This window comes from Eriocheir sinensis, chromosome 16, assembly GCF_024679095.1.
Source record: "Eriocheir sinensis breed Jianghai 21 chromosome 16, ASM2467909v1, whole genome shotgun sequence".
Classification (NCBI taxonomy): Eukaryota; Metazoa; Arthropoda; class Malacostraca; order Decapoda; family Varunidae; genus Eriocheir; species Eriocheir sinensis.
The window spans coordinates 11,017,787-11,033,674 of NC_066524.1; the positions used below are offsets into that span (position 1 = coordinate 11,017,787).

Below are 15,888 nucleotides of genomic sequence, written 5' to 3' on the forward strand. Positions count from 1 at the left end.
ACGACAAGCTGCATTCAGAAACACATTATAATCTCAAGTATATATCAGTTTATCTCCCTTTCAAAAACAAATTGTAATCTTGTATATATATCTACCATTTCTGATTTCCTTCCTTCTTTTCCCTTTGCTATTTATCTTGCCCTCTAAGAACAGAAACACACTGTAACTCATATATGTCTTTAACCCAGTAGCAGTGGCGGGCCAAATTTGTGCCATGATTTTAACCCCCCAAAATAGATGATACATAAATTGCTCACAAAAGCTTTGATATATATTATGAAATGGTTTGTGTGAGTGATGATTTTTTCTCATTTTACTCGCTTAGAGGGACCATTAAGAAACATGATCCCCCCTGCTACCAGGTTAATTTCTCTTTGATTTCCCTTAGCAGTATATTTCCCCTTCAGAAACACAGTGTGATCATACATATCATTCATTTCTCTGATTTCCCTTAGCAATATATTTCCCCTTCAGAAACACAGAGTGATCATACATATCATTCATTTCTCTTTGATTTCCCTTAGCAATATATTTCCCCTTTTCAAACACAATGTAGTCATATGTATCATTCATTTTTCTTTGATTCTCTCCTTTTCCCTTAGCTATTAATCTCTCTTTTCCATTGAAGGGAAGACAAACTTGACGAGATGAAGGCGCTGTGCCCCCATGACCTTCTGGGCAGATGCAACGACTCATCCTGCCAGTACCAACATCTCCCCGCAGTCCGGACAGCACCCCAGGCTCAGAACTCCCCCAGCAGTAGCAAGGAGCCCCGGTTAAGCAGCAGAGACGATGAACCACAGACCACCACCAGCACCACCATCAAGCAGGGAAAGGTTGTAGGGAGAGCAGGGGCAAAGCAGGTGAAGGTGACATCTGGTTCTGCTGTGCCAAGCGAGCGCAGCAGCGAGGAGGTAAAGTCACAGCTGCTTCCAGACACGCATGTTTCTGAGCAGCAACACCAGACACAGACAGTTGTAGAGAATGGAACAGCCACCACAGCACTTGAGGACTCAGACACACAGCCCACCTCACGGACAGCTGCACCCACCACAGAACAGACTGGTACACCGAACACCACTGACACAGAGATGCAAGCCTCCACCCCCACAGACACACACACCACCTCACAGACAGCTGCACCCACCACAGAACAGACTGGTACACCTAACACCACCACCACAGACTCAGAGATGCAAGGCCGTACACCCACAGACTCACATGCCACCTCACAGACATCTGCACCCACCACTGAAGAACAGACTGGTACACCTAACACCACCACCACCACAGTCACAGAGATGCAGCAAGCCCCCACAGACACGCCCGACACCACTGACACTAGGCCATACGCCACACAACACCAGACAGACACAGACATAAAGACCACTGATGAGCAGACCGAAAGACCACAGGCAGGGACTAGTGTAGGAAATTTAACAGAGGCAACCATCACTGACACAGACGTTGAATCACAGACTCCCACAGAGCCCCAGGAGACACAGACAGGGACAGAGACGAGTGTTCAAGGGTGGCAGACTGATGAAGCAGCGAGCGTTGAGGCACTGAACGCTGCAGTCACAGAAGCATCCACAGCACAACCTGAGACTCCGACTTGCACCAGAGAAACAGAAAACACAGAATCAGGGACAAACGAAGATGCAGCCTCCCTACAGACAGGGACCACATCGGGAAGCACAGAAACACAGACGGGTGCAGAGGACACAGAGATTGATACAGAAACAAGTGCAAGTGTGTCCAGGGAGCTGTCTGATAGCTCTACCACGATCACTGAGAGCGAGGGCAGAGAGTGGCTTCCTAGCGATGTGGAGTCACAAGCATCAACAACCTCCTCCAGCGACTGCCTTCCCTTAAAGCACCAGCCCCCCAAACCCAGCTCCAGGCCAGCCAAGCGCAGAGCCTCATGCAGGAAGAGCAGGGAGAGCATCACAGAGGACGCAGCGCCGAGCCAGGACTTGCAGAGTGAGGGAGACACAGTTAATGAGCTCCAGAAGACCCGAGGCACCAGAAAGTCATTAAGAGTCAAGGCCAAGGCATCTCCCAAAGGTACTCCGCCCCCGAAGAAGGGTGCCAAACCCACCACCCCCGGGAAGGGCCAGAAACGGAAGTCTGAGTCACTCTCCAAGCATCCGTCCAGTAAGAAGAGGCACGCGACAAAGCCATAACCTTAACCCCCAAGCATAATAGAGCCATTAAGTGGTGCCATAATGTTCCCTGCCAAATGTGATAATAGGTGTGTGCCACGGTGTTTTGTACTGGACCAATGAGGTGACAGATTGAACAAAAACCTGCCGTCACCGAGAGAACTGATTGGGCATTGCAGGGGAAACTATTTAAGGAGGTGATTAAACTTGCACAGGGAGATCACTGATGGAGGCATTGCAAGGGGAAATTATTTAAGAATGATGTTATAAAGCTGATGGGGCATTGTAAGGGGAATTTATTTAAGAAGAATGAGATTAAACTTTTGTCAGGGAGAGGACTGTGATGACTGCAGGGTAAAAACAAAAGTGCCATATGATCATGGTAATTGCGGCACCATGGTGGAATGCCCCTCAAGCAATTAACCTCAGGGGAAAAAAACGGGGGACTTATTTTCTGCTTGCCTAACCTTCACCACAAGACAGTATGTTGATTTGACCTGCCAGCATGGAGAAACTAAGCAGGGCTGTGAGGAATTAACTCAAGATGGGCTTGTTTTTTCCGCTGACCTTCCAACGTAGAGAAATACGTTTATCTTTTGTTTTGTGTACAATACGGATGAAAACTCGACATCCACATTCCTAGAAACACAGTGAGTATAGGGGTTTCTGCTGCCAGTGATGAAGAGGAGGGCGGCGTAATGCTAGAATATGTTGATGCCTTATTTTGTGTGGTGAAATGGATGGAAACTTTAACTTGGCTTCCACATAGCAAGAAACCAGTGAAGATAGCTTAATGCAAGAATACGGTGATGTTTTGTTTTGTGCGGTGAAAAAGATGGAAACTTGGCATCCACGTAGCTACAAACCAATAACAATGGCTTAATGCAAGAATACAGGGATGTTTTGTTTTGTGCTGTGAAAAAGATGGAAACTTGGCATCCATGTAGCTACAAACCAATAACAATGGCTTAATGCAAGAATACAGGGATGTTTTGTTTTGTGCTGTGAAAAAGATGGAAACTTGGCATCCACGTAGCTACAAACCAATAACGATGGCTTAATGCAAGAATACAGGGATGTTTTGTTTTGTGTGGGGAGAAGGGAGGAATCTGATGAAGAGAATATGTATGATAGTGTAATACAAGAATATGATGATGTCTTGTGTGGGGAGAAGGATAGAAACTGGACACCCACACACCCACAAACTGATGAAGAGAAAGATATCGTAATACAAGCATACATTAAGGATGGTAACTTGGCATCCATATACCCACAAACTGAGGAAAAGGAAGAGTATAAGAAGCCATTGATGTTTGTGTGTGGTGAGAAGGATGGTAACCAGGCATCCACATACCTGCAAATTGATGTGTAGGAAGAGTACAAGAATCCATTGATGATTGTGTGTGGTGTGGAGAATGGTAACCAGGCATCCACATATCTGCAAACTGATGTAAAGGAGTACAAAAATCCATTGATGTCTCATGTGCGGTGAGGAGAATGGTAGCGTGACATCCACACTCCTGCAGCACATGTGGATGGCTGAAATTTACACTCATCAAGGGAAGAATGAAGAAATTATTATGAAAGGACATATGATTAAAGACTCACCACTGCCACCACTGCCACCACCACCAGGCAGTCACAACCACACATCACCAGGATTACAAGAATGCGCTTCCCCTCACTAAGAATCTTCCGTCAGCTGAGATTGCACTCATCTGAATATAGCCACACAAAGGAGGCTCCCAAGTAGACTAACATTGCAGAAAATTGTTGATTATTTCTATAAATGACGAATTGGCTAGAAGGAATACTTAAATAGCAGTGTCTTGCAAAAGCTAAAAAAAAAAAGGATATCTCAGGGAAAGCCTCTCCACCCTGGCTCAGGAACACATAAGGAAATAATACACATGGAAAAAAAGTTTGGTTTTCATGAGGGAAGTGATGTCAGCCATGGAGGGATGAGTGGCGTGGCCAGTCAGGGCTGCCACACACACACCCTCCTCTGACAGTACCCAGAAAGCAGTACTGAAGGTCCCCCTAAGGCATGAAGTACCCAGAAGGCATAAGGGAGAAAATTGTCTTGATTTGTATGGAAGTGCCCATACAGATTTTTTTATTTTTCTATTTTTTTCATTATTTACGTGAACGGAGGATTGACTGCTGGAGAGACAAGTTGTGTGGCGAGTCAAGGATGCGGTAGCTCTTGGCTAATAGTATTAACCAAGTACCTGGTGGGCAGCACTGAAGATCCACCTTTGGCATGGAGTCACTCAGTAGAGGCACCAGAGAGCAGTGCCAAGCTGGGACAGTGCTGAGGGATGCTCATATTTTGTTTAAGTCAGTGCACTGCAATAATACTCAGCTTCAGCGTGGGCAAACTGTGAGAGAGACATTAGAGTGGACGGCAAACTACGGGAGGAGAGACAGGCTAAGAAAGAGTGGTGCAAGAGAGGAGTGATGCTGAGGCTGGCACCACATCTTTGTACTAGCTCCCTGTGAAGGTGCTACAGTGAAAGCAAAGCATGGGAGAGGAGACGAGTTACTGTATGCTGCAAGCCATAGGAGGAGGGACGGGCTGGCATAGACAGGTGCAAGGGGGGAGTGATACTTAGGCTGACACCACACTTTTGAACAGGGGTAATGTGCACTAAAAAGATTCTCAGCTACAGTGAAAGCCAAGCATAAAAAGGAATTCAAGTTGCTGTGGACTGCAGACTAAGGGAGGAGAGACAGATTGATATGAATTGGTAGATGGTAAGGGAAGGTGACATCTCATCTTTGAAGGTGTTATCTCTGTGAAGGTGCTCAGAGAAAGATACTGAGGACTGTAAACCAAGGAAGAAAGGACAAAGTAACATGAATTGATGTGGTGATGCTAACGGAACAACATCACATCTCTCTCAGCCCCACTAACTGCAAACTAAGGAAGAAAAGACAGAGTTATATGAATTGACGTGGAGAGATGCTAACGGAACAACATCGCATCTCCCTTAGCTCCACTCACTATAGACTAAGGAAGAAAAGACAGTAATATGAATTAGCGGGAGTGATGCTAATGGAAGCTGACTTGCATCTCTCAATGCCAGCGAGTGCAAACCTTGGGAGAAAAAGACATTCCTACTGGGCATGAGGATGTTGCCATGACGTCACCACGGGTCTGTGTTCGTGAGGGGAAAACTTCAGCAGTGGCATTTTATCACAGCGTGGGCGTTCCTGCGGCAACTTACAGGCTGGTGCATCGCCGGCGTCAACAGCTCAGGGCCTTTATGTATTTAAATTTGTGTACTGTGATCTCTTGTCCCTCTCACCAGGAACTATTCATGATTTATTCTCTTCATTTTCTCAGCCATGAAGCAAGTCAGTATAGAAGGTTAAGCTGTAAGATAGTGTGCAGTATTGACCAGGCACTGTTGTTGCCCATCACTGAGCCCCAAGTACTTAACAGGGTTGCCTCCACACCACTCCCCTAAGCCCCACCACCTAAATCGAGTCCCCGCTGGTTGTCTGGGGTTGTTTTTGTTGCCTCTACGAGAAAAATAATTTACCTAACTCTTGCATAATCACACAAAGTTACATATCACAGAATAATTATGTGTTTTCACCTGAGTTTTGAAGTTTGAGGCGAGATTGTTGGTCATTGCTACTCTGTGTGAGGGACAGGGGTGGTGGGGCTCAAGGGACTAGTCAAGGAGCTGGTTGATCTAATTCCTATATGGTAAAGTTTGCATATACACAATTTTCTGAGGGTGACACGTGAAGGCATTTATAAACACTCACTAGTTGAAATCACATGTTTTGGGGAGGACGAGGTGTTAAAAAATCTATATTTTTTTCACATTTTTCTCACATCAACTCAACCCTGTGACTTACCATGTATTATTAAGAGGTAGAAAATGGTGATTAAATTACGCAAAATTATCTTAACGCGGCCTCTTCAGGAGCAGAACCCAGACATGAAACAAGAACTGCACTTACAAACATTTATTTCCCGTGTGGCCCTCGATTCCAGTGTGGCGGTGACTGTGATGCTACCAGACATATATTTTTGGCATATCATACTTCCCATAAGCATAGTACACTAGCAGGGGTTACAGGGCCAGTGTCACAGCCCAAACGGTGCCATAGTAAGTGCCGAAACCAAACCATACTCTCTGTACTGCTCAGGTTTTCCACTCGCCACAAAATATTAAAAGAGATTCCGTGTATAGGTTCCTCATATTTGGTAGCATCTGTGAACACCAAAGTCTGTTGTTAGTTTCTCTATGAACACAAAACACCCAAAAGATTTTGTAGTTTTTTGTCTGGTTTGAGAGCTTATGAACGCACTGTCTCTTCTGCGGCACTGGCCCGTTGTCTCCCCACCCCCCAGTGAGTTGTGCCATGAATAACTCTTTAGCTTGGAGTTTTCAGCACGTGGGAGTTGAGTGTGTGTTGGCCGCTCCACCGCCCCCGTCCAGCTGCCCTCCACCTGAAGGTAATGTGCCGACTGTCTGTCCCAACACTCATGTCAATAGGCAGTCCCTCGTGCATGTCACTCAGGCCGTACACACCCAGGCTGGGTATCCACTTGTCAGTGATTGGTCCCGTGATACATGTCTTGTGTACCTAACCATGCTAGTGAAGGATTTAAATTGTAGGAATAGGCAGAAAAGTATGCTATCATGGATGTGGTTATAGAGTTACTGCAACACCTCTCTGTAAATGTGTCAGCTTCATATGGACAAAAATATTAAAATGGGTTGGCCTTATGCTAGTGAAAAGTTTAAAGTCGGAGAAGGTGGAGAAGCATTCTATCACAGCTTTGGTTGTGGGGGTCATTGCATCCCTTTAAATTACTCTGCCCTTTTTTTTTCTTCCTATAGTGCGGGTAGGCTTTCTTGAGGGGTCTCTTGGGTGACCCCAGCCCATTAGTGGTGCAGGTGAATTTTATTTATAGTGGCTGCTGTGATGTATGACTTGTGCTTGGCCCATGCTGCCCCCCGGTGCTCCACTTCAACAAAGTTTTTGAATTTAGGGTTGATTGAAGATCTGGGCAGCATGTGGGTAATCTTTGCCACTTGGTGATGGTTGAAAATTGTTAGCGTGCATTGATGGGACTCTTAAGCCAGCTCCTTGGGCCCACCACGCCTGCACGCTTACCACTTGGCCAACACAATAGAGCAAAGAAGTTAAAGAAATCAAAATGGGTGGGTATGAGAGTAATGATGCCAGGGGAGGCTGACGTCACTTTAAATAGTGTTAGCTTCAGTGAGGGCATGGGAGACAAAGACATTAATTTGGACTAAAACCATGAGAGAAAAGACATGTTTGCTAAAGTACATACCCATTTGTGGACACGGGGTACGGATCACAGACAATGGATACCCAGTCTTAGTTGTTGACTGTAGTGTTTATATCTTAATTAATTCAAATGCTCTTCATCCTGGCAATTTATTCTCTTTAACTTCATCCATTGCAAAAGTTGTAAGAAAAAAGTCACATATTCCTCTTGTGTCACCGTTTTCTTGTTCACGGTTTCATAAGGAATTAAAAGCAGTATCAGAAAAGCCTCTTAAGCACTTCATTTGTACTTTTCTTTCTTCATATATAAAGGTGTGATAAGTGTTTTAAAAAGGTCATTGTTTTCCTCCTCCTTTTGCCAGAGTGACGTGGATGAAGGACTGACCGTGTAGGAATTGCTTGCCTTTATTATATGTCAAATTTGATGTGAGGAAAGCTTTATCATCATTCATGGTTGACTTTTATTATGTCAGTAACAAATGGATCAGTTGAGAAATGATTTGGTGTTTTGCTCAATATTTCAGTTTATTTCTATAGATGCACAGTTGTGGTTAGAAAGAATATGTTCACATTACTTTAATCTTGGTAGCTTCTTTCTGTGTGGCAAGTGGTATTTCTCTCTGTCCCCCCAGCTAGTTTATCACCCATGCCTCTGCTCCTTCTTCCCACTGGCTCATCTTTCTATGTGGTTCTCTCTGTCCCCCCAGCTAGTTTATCACCCATGCCTCTGCTCCTTCTTCCCACTGGCTCATCTTTCTGTGTGGCAAATGGTATTTCTCTCTGTCCCCCCAGCTAGTTTATCACCCATGCCTCTGCTCCTTCCCACTGGCTCATCTTTCTATGTGGTTCTCTCTGTCCCCCCAGCTAGTTTATCACCCATGCCTCTGCTCCTTCTTCCCACTGGCTCATCTTTCTATGTGGTTCTCTCTGTCCCCCCAGCTAGTTTATCACCCATGCCTCTCTTCCTCCTTCCCACTGGCTCATCTTTCTGTGTGGCAAGTCTTATTTATCTCTCTAGTTTATCACCCATGCCTCTCTTCCTCCTTCACACTGTCACATTACTTTAATCTTTGTAGCTTCTCTGTGTGGCAAGTCGTTTTTTATTCCTCTCTGTTCCCCCAGCGAGTTTATCACCCATGCCTCTCTTCCTCCTTCCCACCGACTCATCTTTCTGTGTGGCTCTCTCTTCCCTGCCAGGTCATCCCCCCACTCCCTCTTCCTCCTCACCCACATCTTGTAACATATTTCTCAATGGAATGTGTTTTTCTCTCTCCTAGTCTGTTCAGCCATCAATCGCTCTTCCTCCTCACTCACATGTCTTGTTGTGCGGCTAGTCTTCTCTCTTTCCTCCCAGCCAGTTCATCCCCTACTTTTCTCCCTCCTTCTCACCCACACATCTTGGTAAACTTTCTGCCTAGCAAGTCTTTCTCCTCCCAGCCATTTTATCCCCTACCCCCCTTGCCCACCTCCTGTGTCTTGGTAACCTCTTTCTGCTTGGCAAGTTGTCTCTCTCTGTCAGTTCATCCCCCCACTCCTCTTTCTTACTGACTCATCTCCCTTCTGACTCTTATGATTTGCCACATGAAAAGGGCTACCAAGTCACAGTGATCTTAGAGTAAAGTGGCTTGATGTTTATTTGCCCATGACTGTACATCATTATTTATATATTCATGATTCTGTCGTGTTCTTCCTACACAGTATTTGACTTGGTTCTCATTTATGTAACATTTTCCCCCTTGGTCATTATTTTTTTAAACAAGGGAGAGGAATTACATGCTTTGCTTTTCGATTGTACAAGACAGATTTTGGTTCACAATAGAAGCAATGTAAATGTTGTCAGCTGTAGATAACTTTGGCACACGCTAACTTTTATTTGATTGCCATCAGCTGTAGAATCACAAAATACCATCAGCTGTAGAATCACACAACACATCATAATCTTTGCATCAGAAATGCCTCCCAGCCTTAATTTCCAGCTGTGAGTGTGTTCATACATACATGCACACTCTAGGCACCAGCTAGTCCTCCTCATCTTCCTCTCCAGACACTGAAGCTTAAAAGTTCCCAGACTAAGCTGACTGTCATCTCTCCTCACTAATTTTAATTGTATTCAATTTTATTTTGCCCAGAGACTAGCGATGTGTATGGTTTTATTTGATTTATTGTAGAAATAATGATTTTTTCTAATGTGAAGTAGATAAACATTAGGTTTTTGTTTTTCTTTCTTTCAGGAGATTAATCTACACATGACAGGTTAGTGAGAGCCCTGAATTACCATTGTTTATAAGCCAGTTTCAGGGGGTCCATAGGCAATCCTTTGTGGTGAAAAGTCCCAGGATGAAGTAGGGCATGGCTGCACCACATTCTAGCTACCATCATAAACACTGCTCACCAGGTGCCAGCAGCTCTTGCACCGTTATTTAGCCTTTTCTTTTTGCTGGAGGTTGGGCAGTCAAGGAAAAAATAACGTGCAAAAGAAATAATCCCAAAATGTGGAAAAAAAAATGATGATAATCTTGACAGTTTTGCTCAAAGGAAAAAAAATGGAATCAAATACATTTTTCTTTTATTAACAAAAAAATAACCATTATTTAAAAATGAAACTAACAGCTGTCCACTTTTATTGCGTTCGTGATTACTGGATTAACCCTTTCATTGCTATACGCTCGCAGCGAGCGTTAGGCGTATTTGCTGGTGGTGCTAAATGCTCGCTGCGAGCTCCAGCCCCACTCGAATCTCCTGCGTATGAGAGTGTTCCAACAATATTTCTCACAACACAGGATTGCCAATTGAGTGGGTTCTCCACTAAATTTGGTGGAAAATCATATCAGCCCAGCGCAGAAAATCTACGGACGAGTAACTGGTGGATGTTCTTCAATATAGCGGCATTTTTGCATAGCTTCACCTATCACCTGACTGATTCTTTGTCCAAATAGTTGTAAATATTGCAGTTTGCAATACTACCTTGCCAGAACCTCAAGGAGAGGTGTCCGCAGTTCTCTCAAAATGGCTGATCATCCTGCACGCACTGACGTAAGTGCTCACATTCATCACTCCCTGAACGTGCATGTACGTTCACAGGAGAGGCATACATAACCGACTCCTATAGATCTGGGCCTCCTCTTTCCAATGGTGTTTTTGGTTTTTAGCTGTGATGAATAGTTTTTGAGATACAGAGGTTAAAAGAGACCCCCCATTGGGGTGCTCGACTGCACCTGAGGGGATAGTTGCATCCCGCACCACGCGCAAAGAAAGGGTTAAGAGTCAAGGAACAAAGCTGCTGCCATCTAGTGAGCTTCAGTATATGACGGGCGCTGGAAGATGGACTAGAGCCAACACTACTTTGTCCAGGGACCTTTACACTCATAATTCTATAGCTTGCTTGCCTTGGGGAGAGAGTCAAGATCTATAACAGGCCATTATTCAGTCAGTGAGTTGCTTGAACCATATAACAATTCAGTCTCCCCCTAAAAAGAAATTTAATGTGATATATTGCCAAGAAGTTAAGTGATCACTCAACCTTCAATATTCTCCATTCCAGGTTCTTGCCCTCAGTTTAGGTGGTGTGCATGTTAAGGAATTGCTGTGTACCTGCGTGTGTGTGAGAGAGATTGTCTTGCTCCGTGAAGGTTGTGATGATACTGATGATGATATCGATAGTTTTATTTTGTTCCAAGGCAGAAAAAAATTAGGAAAGAGAAAAAAATGCAGATATATGATACTACCCACAACTAACATAGTGATAGTGGCATAGTGATGATGATAATGATAGTTTTGTTTTGCTCTGAGGCATCTAAAAACTAGGGATACAGAAATAGTGCAGATATATAATACTACACACAAATAACAGTGATAGGGAGAATAACATGGTGATAGTTACAGCTTGTGATAGTGAGGCATATAAAAAATAGGAATATAGAAGAAAGACCAGAAAGTTACTATGCATACTCCAGCAGTTGACAGTGATAAGGAGGATAACATGGTGATAGTTACAGCTTGTGATAGTGAGGCATATAAAAAATAGGAATATAGAAGAAAGACCAGAAAGTTACTATGCATACTCCAGCAGTTGACAGTGATAAGGAGGATAACATGGTGTGATGGTTACAGCTTGATAGTGAGAGCATATAAAAATAGGAAAGCAGTTGACAGTGATAAGGAGGATAACATGGTGATAGTTACAGCTTGTGATAGTGAGGCATATAAAAATAGGAATATAGAAGAAAGACCAGAAAGTTACTATGCATACTCCAGCAGTTGACAGTGATAAGGAGGATAACATGGTGATAGTGACAAACAGTGATAGTCATGCATGAAAACTAGGAACACTGAAAAAGAAAGAAGAGATCATGCCATACAGAGTTAACAGATAGGGATACTTAACATAATGAATCCGTTGCAGATGCCACATAAAGATTAATACAGTCAATGTTACATATAGATTGTCATGGTGCTATTCTACATTTAAGCCTGCCCCTGTTTTGTAGTGTTTGCTCTTTTGTGTACAGGTATTTTAGAGGGGATGCAGTATGGAGAAAGGGCAGGCACTCGAGTATAAGAGAAAGGGCTTTGTTCACACTGGATGCAATGCTAATTATGCTACCAATATTACCTCATCTTAGCTCAGTAGCAGCGGGGATCATGTTTCTTAATGGTCCCTCTAAGTGAGAAAATTGAGAAAAAATCATCACTCACACAAATCATTTCATAATATATACCAAAACATTTGTGATCAGATTACGTAACATCTATTTTCGGGGGTTTATATCATGGCACAAATTTGGCCTGTTGCTGCTTCACGGTTAAGCCATAAATTTGGCCCGTCGCTGCTACCGGGTTAAATTGTTCACACTGAAAGCCTGCCAGGTACATAGCATGGCAATCAGTGTGAACATCCTCATTAAAAAACAAAACAAGCCTTTGGAAGCTATGTCGCTCTCCATCCACCAGCATAACTAGCCTGGCATCCAATGTGAGAAGGCCCTGAAGTTAGGCCAGGAGCTTTGACAGGAAAAGTTGATATGAGCGAGGAACTTTAAGAGGGAAAGACACTTGGATTTGAGAGTGAAAGGAGCTGGGAGAGGGAAAGGTGGCTGAGTGTGTGATGTGAGGGACGTGGCTAGGGGTGTGTGAGAGCTGTTAGAAGGAAAGGCTGTTGGGAGTGTGAGAATCTGTAAGAAGGACAGGCAACTGGGTGTGTAAGGGGTTGTGAGAGGGAAAGATTGCTGGGGGTGTGAGGAGCTGTAAGAGGGAAAGACTGCTGGGAATATGAGAAGCTGTAAGAGGGAAGGTGATGGTTGTGTGAACGGCTGCAAGAGGGAAAGTTGATGGTGTGTACGGAGCTGTGAGTGTAAATTGTGCGCTGGGTGTGTGGTGTGAGGGGTGCAGGCTGTGACACACTCAACTTGGTTATTACAGGTGGAGGAGGAGCTGGGCAGGTGAGGGTGATGGTATGGCCGGGAAAGGAAGGTGTTCTGCTGTCTCTCTAACTCTTGGGGTATGGTACACATGCACGTACACACACACACACACACACACACACACACACACACACACACACACACACACGCACATACTCACTTCTGGACGGGTTTGATGTTTACTTTTATTGTTGTTGTTGTTCACTGCTTACGTTTTTTTTAGGTTAGGTCAAGTGAATTTTTTTGTTTGTTTATTGGGCATACTCAACATTTTTTCTATTTATTTATTTTTTTTTTAATTGAGAATTCACTTTTTCCGTTGAGTTGAATATTGTCATGATGGATTGCACGGCTGAGATGAACCACCTGCCTGTCAGAAGGAATGCAGACACACACACACACACACACACACACACACACACACACACACACACACACACTATACAGGAGATAAGTCAGTCAGTCAGTCATTTGTTTCTACCTGAGGACTACTCTTGACCTTGTATAATATTAATAATCGGGGTTAGTATTCCCCTTGTTACTTAGATTCCTTTAGCATTACTGTACATACATTTACTATTATTATTATTAACTTACTATTACTTATGATTACGGTTACCACTTCTTACTTACTCCACTGCATTTAGATAAGGTTGAATTTCATATTTATTTTGTTACTCTTCTCTTTGTTTAGATTTTTTATTTTTTATTTTTTTTTTATTTTTTTTTTAAGGGATACCCCATTCATGACTTGTTCCTTGTCCCATCCCTCCTTTCCTTCCTCCTTTCTTCCCTCCTCACTCTTTACTTACCTTTCTTCACTTACCTTTCTTTACTTCACTCTTTTCTTCATTTTATTTCACTCCATTCTGGCCTCTCCTTTAACTTTTTTTTTTTTTCCTTTCTACCTTTTGCATGCCTCTCCTGGTTCTCCTTCCCTCCTTGTATGTTGATAGCTAGGTTCTTTTTTTGTCTTCTTACTCATCTCTCTCTCTCTCTCTCTCTCTCTCTCTCTCTCTCTCTCTCTCTCTCTCTCTCTCTCTCTCTCTCTCTCTCTCTCTCTCTCTCTCTCTCTCTCTCTCTTCCCCTAAATGTATGTTGTTAGTCAGACTGTGTAGGTTAGATTTCAAAGACTTCAAAGACATCTCATTCTGGTATTCTTCCTCTGTCCTTCCTTCCCTCTTTCATTCTCTTAGTGAGTGTTGATAGCTAGTTTGTCTGTTAGGTAGGCTTGGTAGACTACTAAAAACCTCTTTCCTGTGTTCCTTCTTGATCATTTTTTACCTTCTTCCTTCTCGTTGTAGTGCGTGTTGATAGGTAGATTGTCTGTTAGGTAGGCTTGGCAGATTAGTACTAATACACCTTATCCCTGTGTTCATTTTTCATCCTTTTTTGCCTCCTTCCCTTTTTTCATCTAGTAATGTGTTGATAGGTTGGTTGTCTGTTAGGTAGGCTTGACAGATTTCAAAAACACCTCATTCCTGTTTTTCCTTTATCCTTCTTTCTCTCCTCTCCTTCCATCTCCATGTGTGTTGATAGCTAGGTTGTCTGTTAGGTAGGCTTAGCAGATTCTTAAGTCATCACACTCCTGTATTCCTTCATCCTTCTTTGCCTCCTTCCCTCCTTCCATCTCCTTGAAGAATAGATATGTTGACAACAGGGTTCTCCTTTCCTTCAGGTAGGCTTGCAGATTACTAAGACACCCCCCCCTGCATTCCTCCTTTCCTCTCCAAGTATATATATGTTGATAGCCAGGCTCTCTCATGTGTGGATAAGGCTTGGCAGACCTCGTACTTCAGTCTAGCAGCGACAGCAGCTCTGAGAAAGGTGCGCTGGGGGTATAGGTTCTCCGATGCCACGCCAGAACACACACTAACCTGAACCCACTCACCGCCTGCCTCCGCCCCTCCCCGGCTGCCTGCCTCACCCTTCCCCGGCCAGTCTGGTGCTGTTGACGGCCTGGGTGGTGGTGCCTGGAGTTACTGTGGTGTGGAGGGTGTGTCGCCGTCCTCCGCACCAGCAACATGGAGTGAAGGGGTAAAGCTAGTGTGGTGGGTCGGGTCTGGTTTAATGTTCACCTGTGTCCATCATTGTCACTGCTGGTGCTGTAAGTACAGTCATTGCACAAAGGCTCACTCGCTGTGCATGATTGGCTGTGATTGTGTACATTACATGGTGTACATTGTATGGTGTACATAACCTGTTCCAGTTCAAATATAAAAATAAATTTACATCAAGGAACTTGAAAATGTGTGTTTCTCTCACCTTTTCAATCAGGAGTGGGTCAGGGAGGGAGGGAGTGTTTAATGAGCCACCTGTAATTTTTTCTCCTACAGCAATGGATCAGAGAGAGAGAGAGAGAACTGAATGGTTAGTCAGGGTGTTGTTCTCTTTTTCACCTTCAGTAATGATTCAGAAAAAGTGAGTCTGGAATGGGTAGTTTGATTTATTTATTTATTTATTTATTTATTTTCACTTTGCAATGGAGAAGAGATGAAAAGGAAAGAGAAGAGTGTGAAGGGGTAGGTATAATAAGGACAGTTTGCTTAATTTTCCATATTTTGACTCAGGAATTGATCAAGAGGGAGAGGAATAAAATTAAAAATATTGAACACTGTATTGGATGGTGCACTGATTAGAGGCTGATCAGTCTAGTCAAGTCAAAGGTTGGCCTTGAAACGAATAATAAATTAATGAAATAGAAGTAGACCAGAGAAAAGTTAAAAAATAAAAGCATGGTAGAAAAGGATCGAGACTGAGTAGAAAATAGGCTAATCATATAGTGAATAAACCACAGATTGACGAAACGAAAAACTAAATGGAAGAGAAGGAACATACCAGATTGATTGAAATGACAAGGCAACGAGATGGAAAGAGAATCATCAATACGAAAATAAATCAAAATAAGCCTTAAATTAAGATGAATCATACGAAAAACGATGAAATAACAGCAGAAACATAAACGAAGAGAAGAGAGGAAGTGCATGATAGAAAACAAAATTGAACAAAACCGAGATTGA

The 15,888-nt window shown here is 43.4% G+C and overlaps 1 protein-coding gene across 1 annotated transcript in view; it reads left to right on the forward strand.

Annotated features, from left to right (window-relative positions):
* LOC126999160 (serine-rich adhesin for platelets-like) overlaps positions 1–15,117 on the forward strand; it is a 40,593-nt gene extending 25,476 nt beyond the window's left edge. Inside the window, 3 exon segments of the mRNA XM_050861489.1 lie at positions 629–6,642; positions 9,680–9,701; positions 12,867–15,117. Coding sequence (XP_050717446.1) covers positions 629–2,186 — 1,558 coding nt within the window. The 3' untranslated portion in view covers positions 2,187–6,642; positions 9,680–9,701; positions 12,867–15,117.
* Positions 15,118–15,888: the final 771 nt, after the last annotated feature.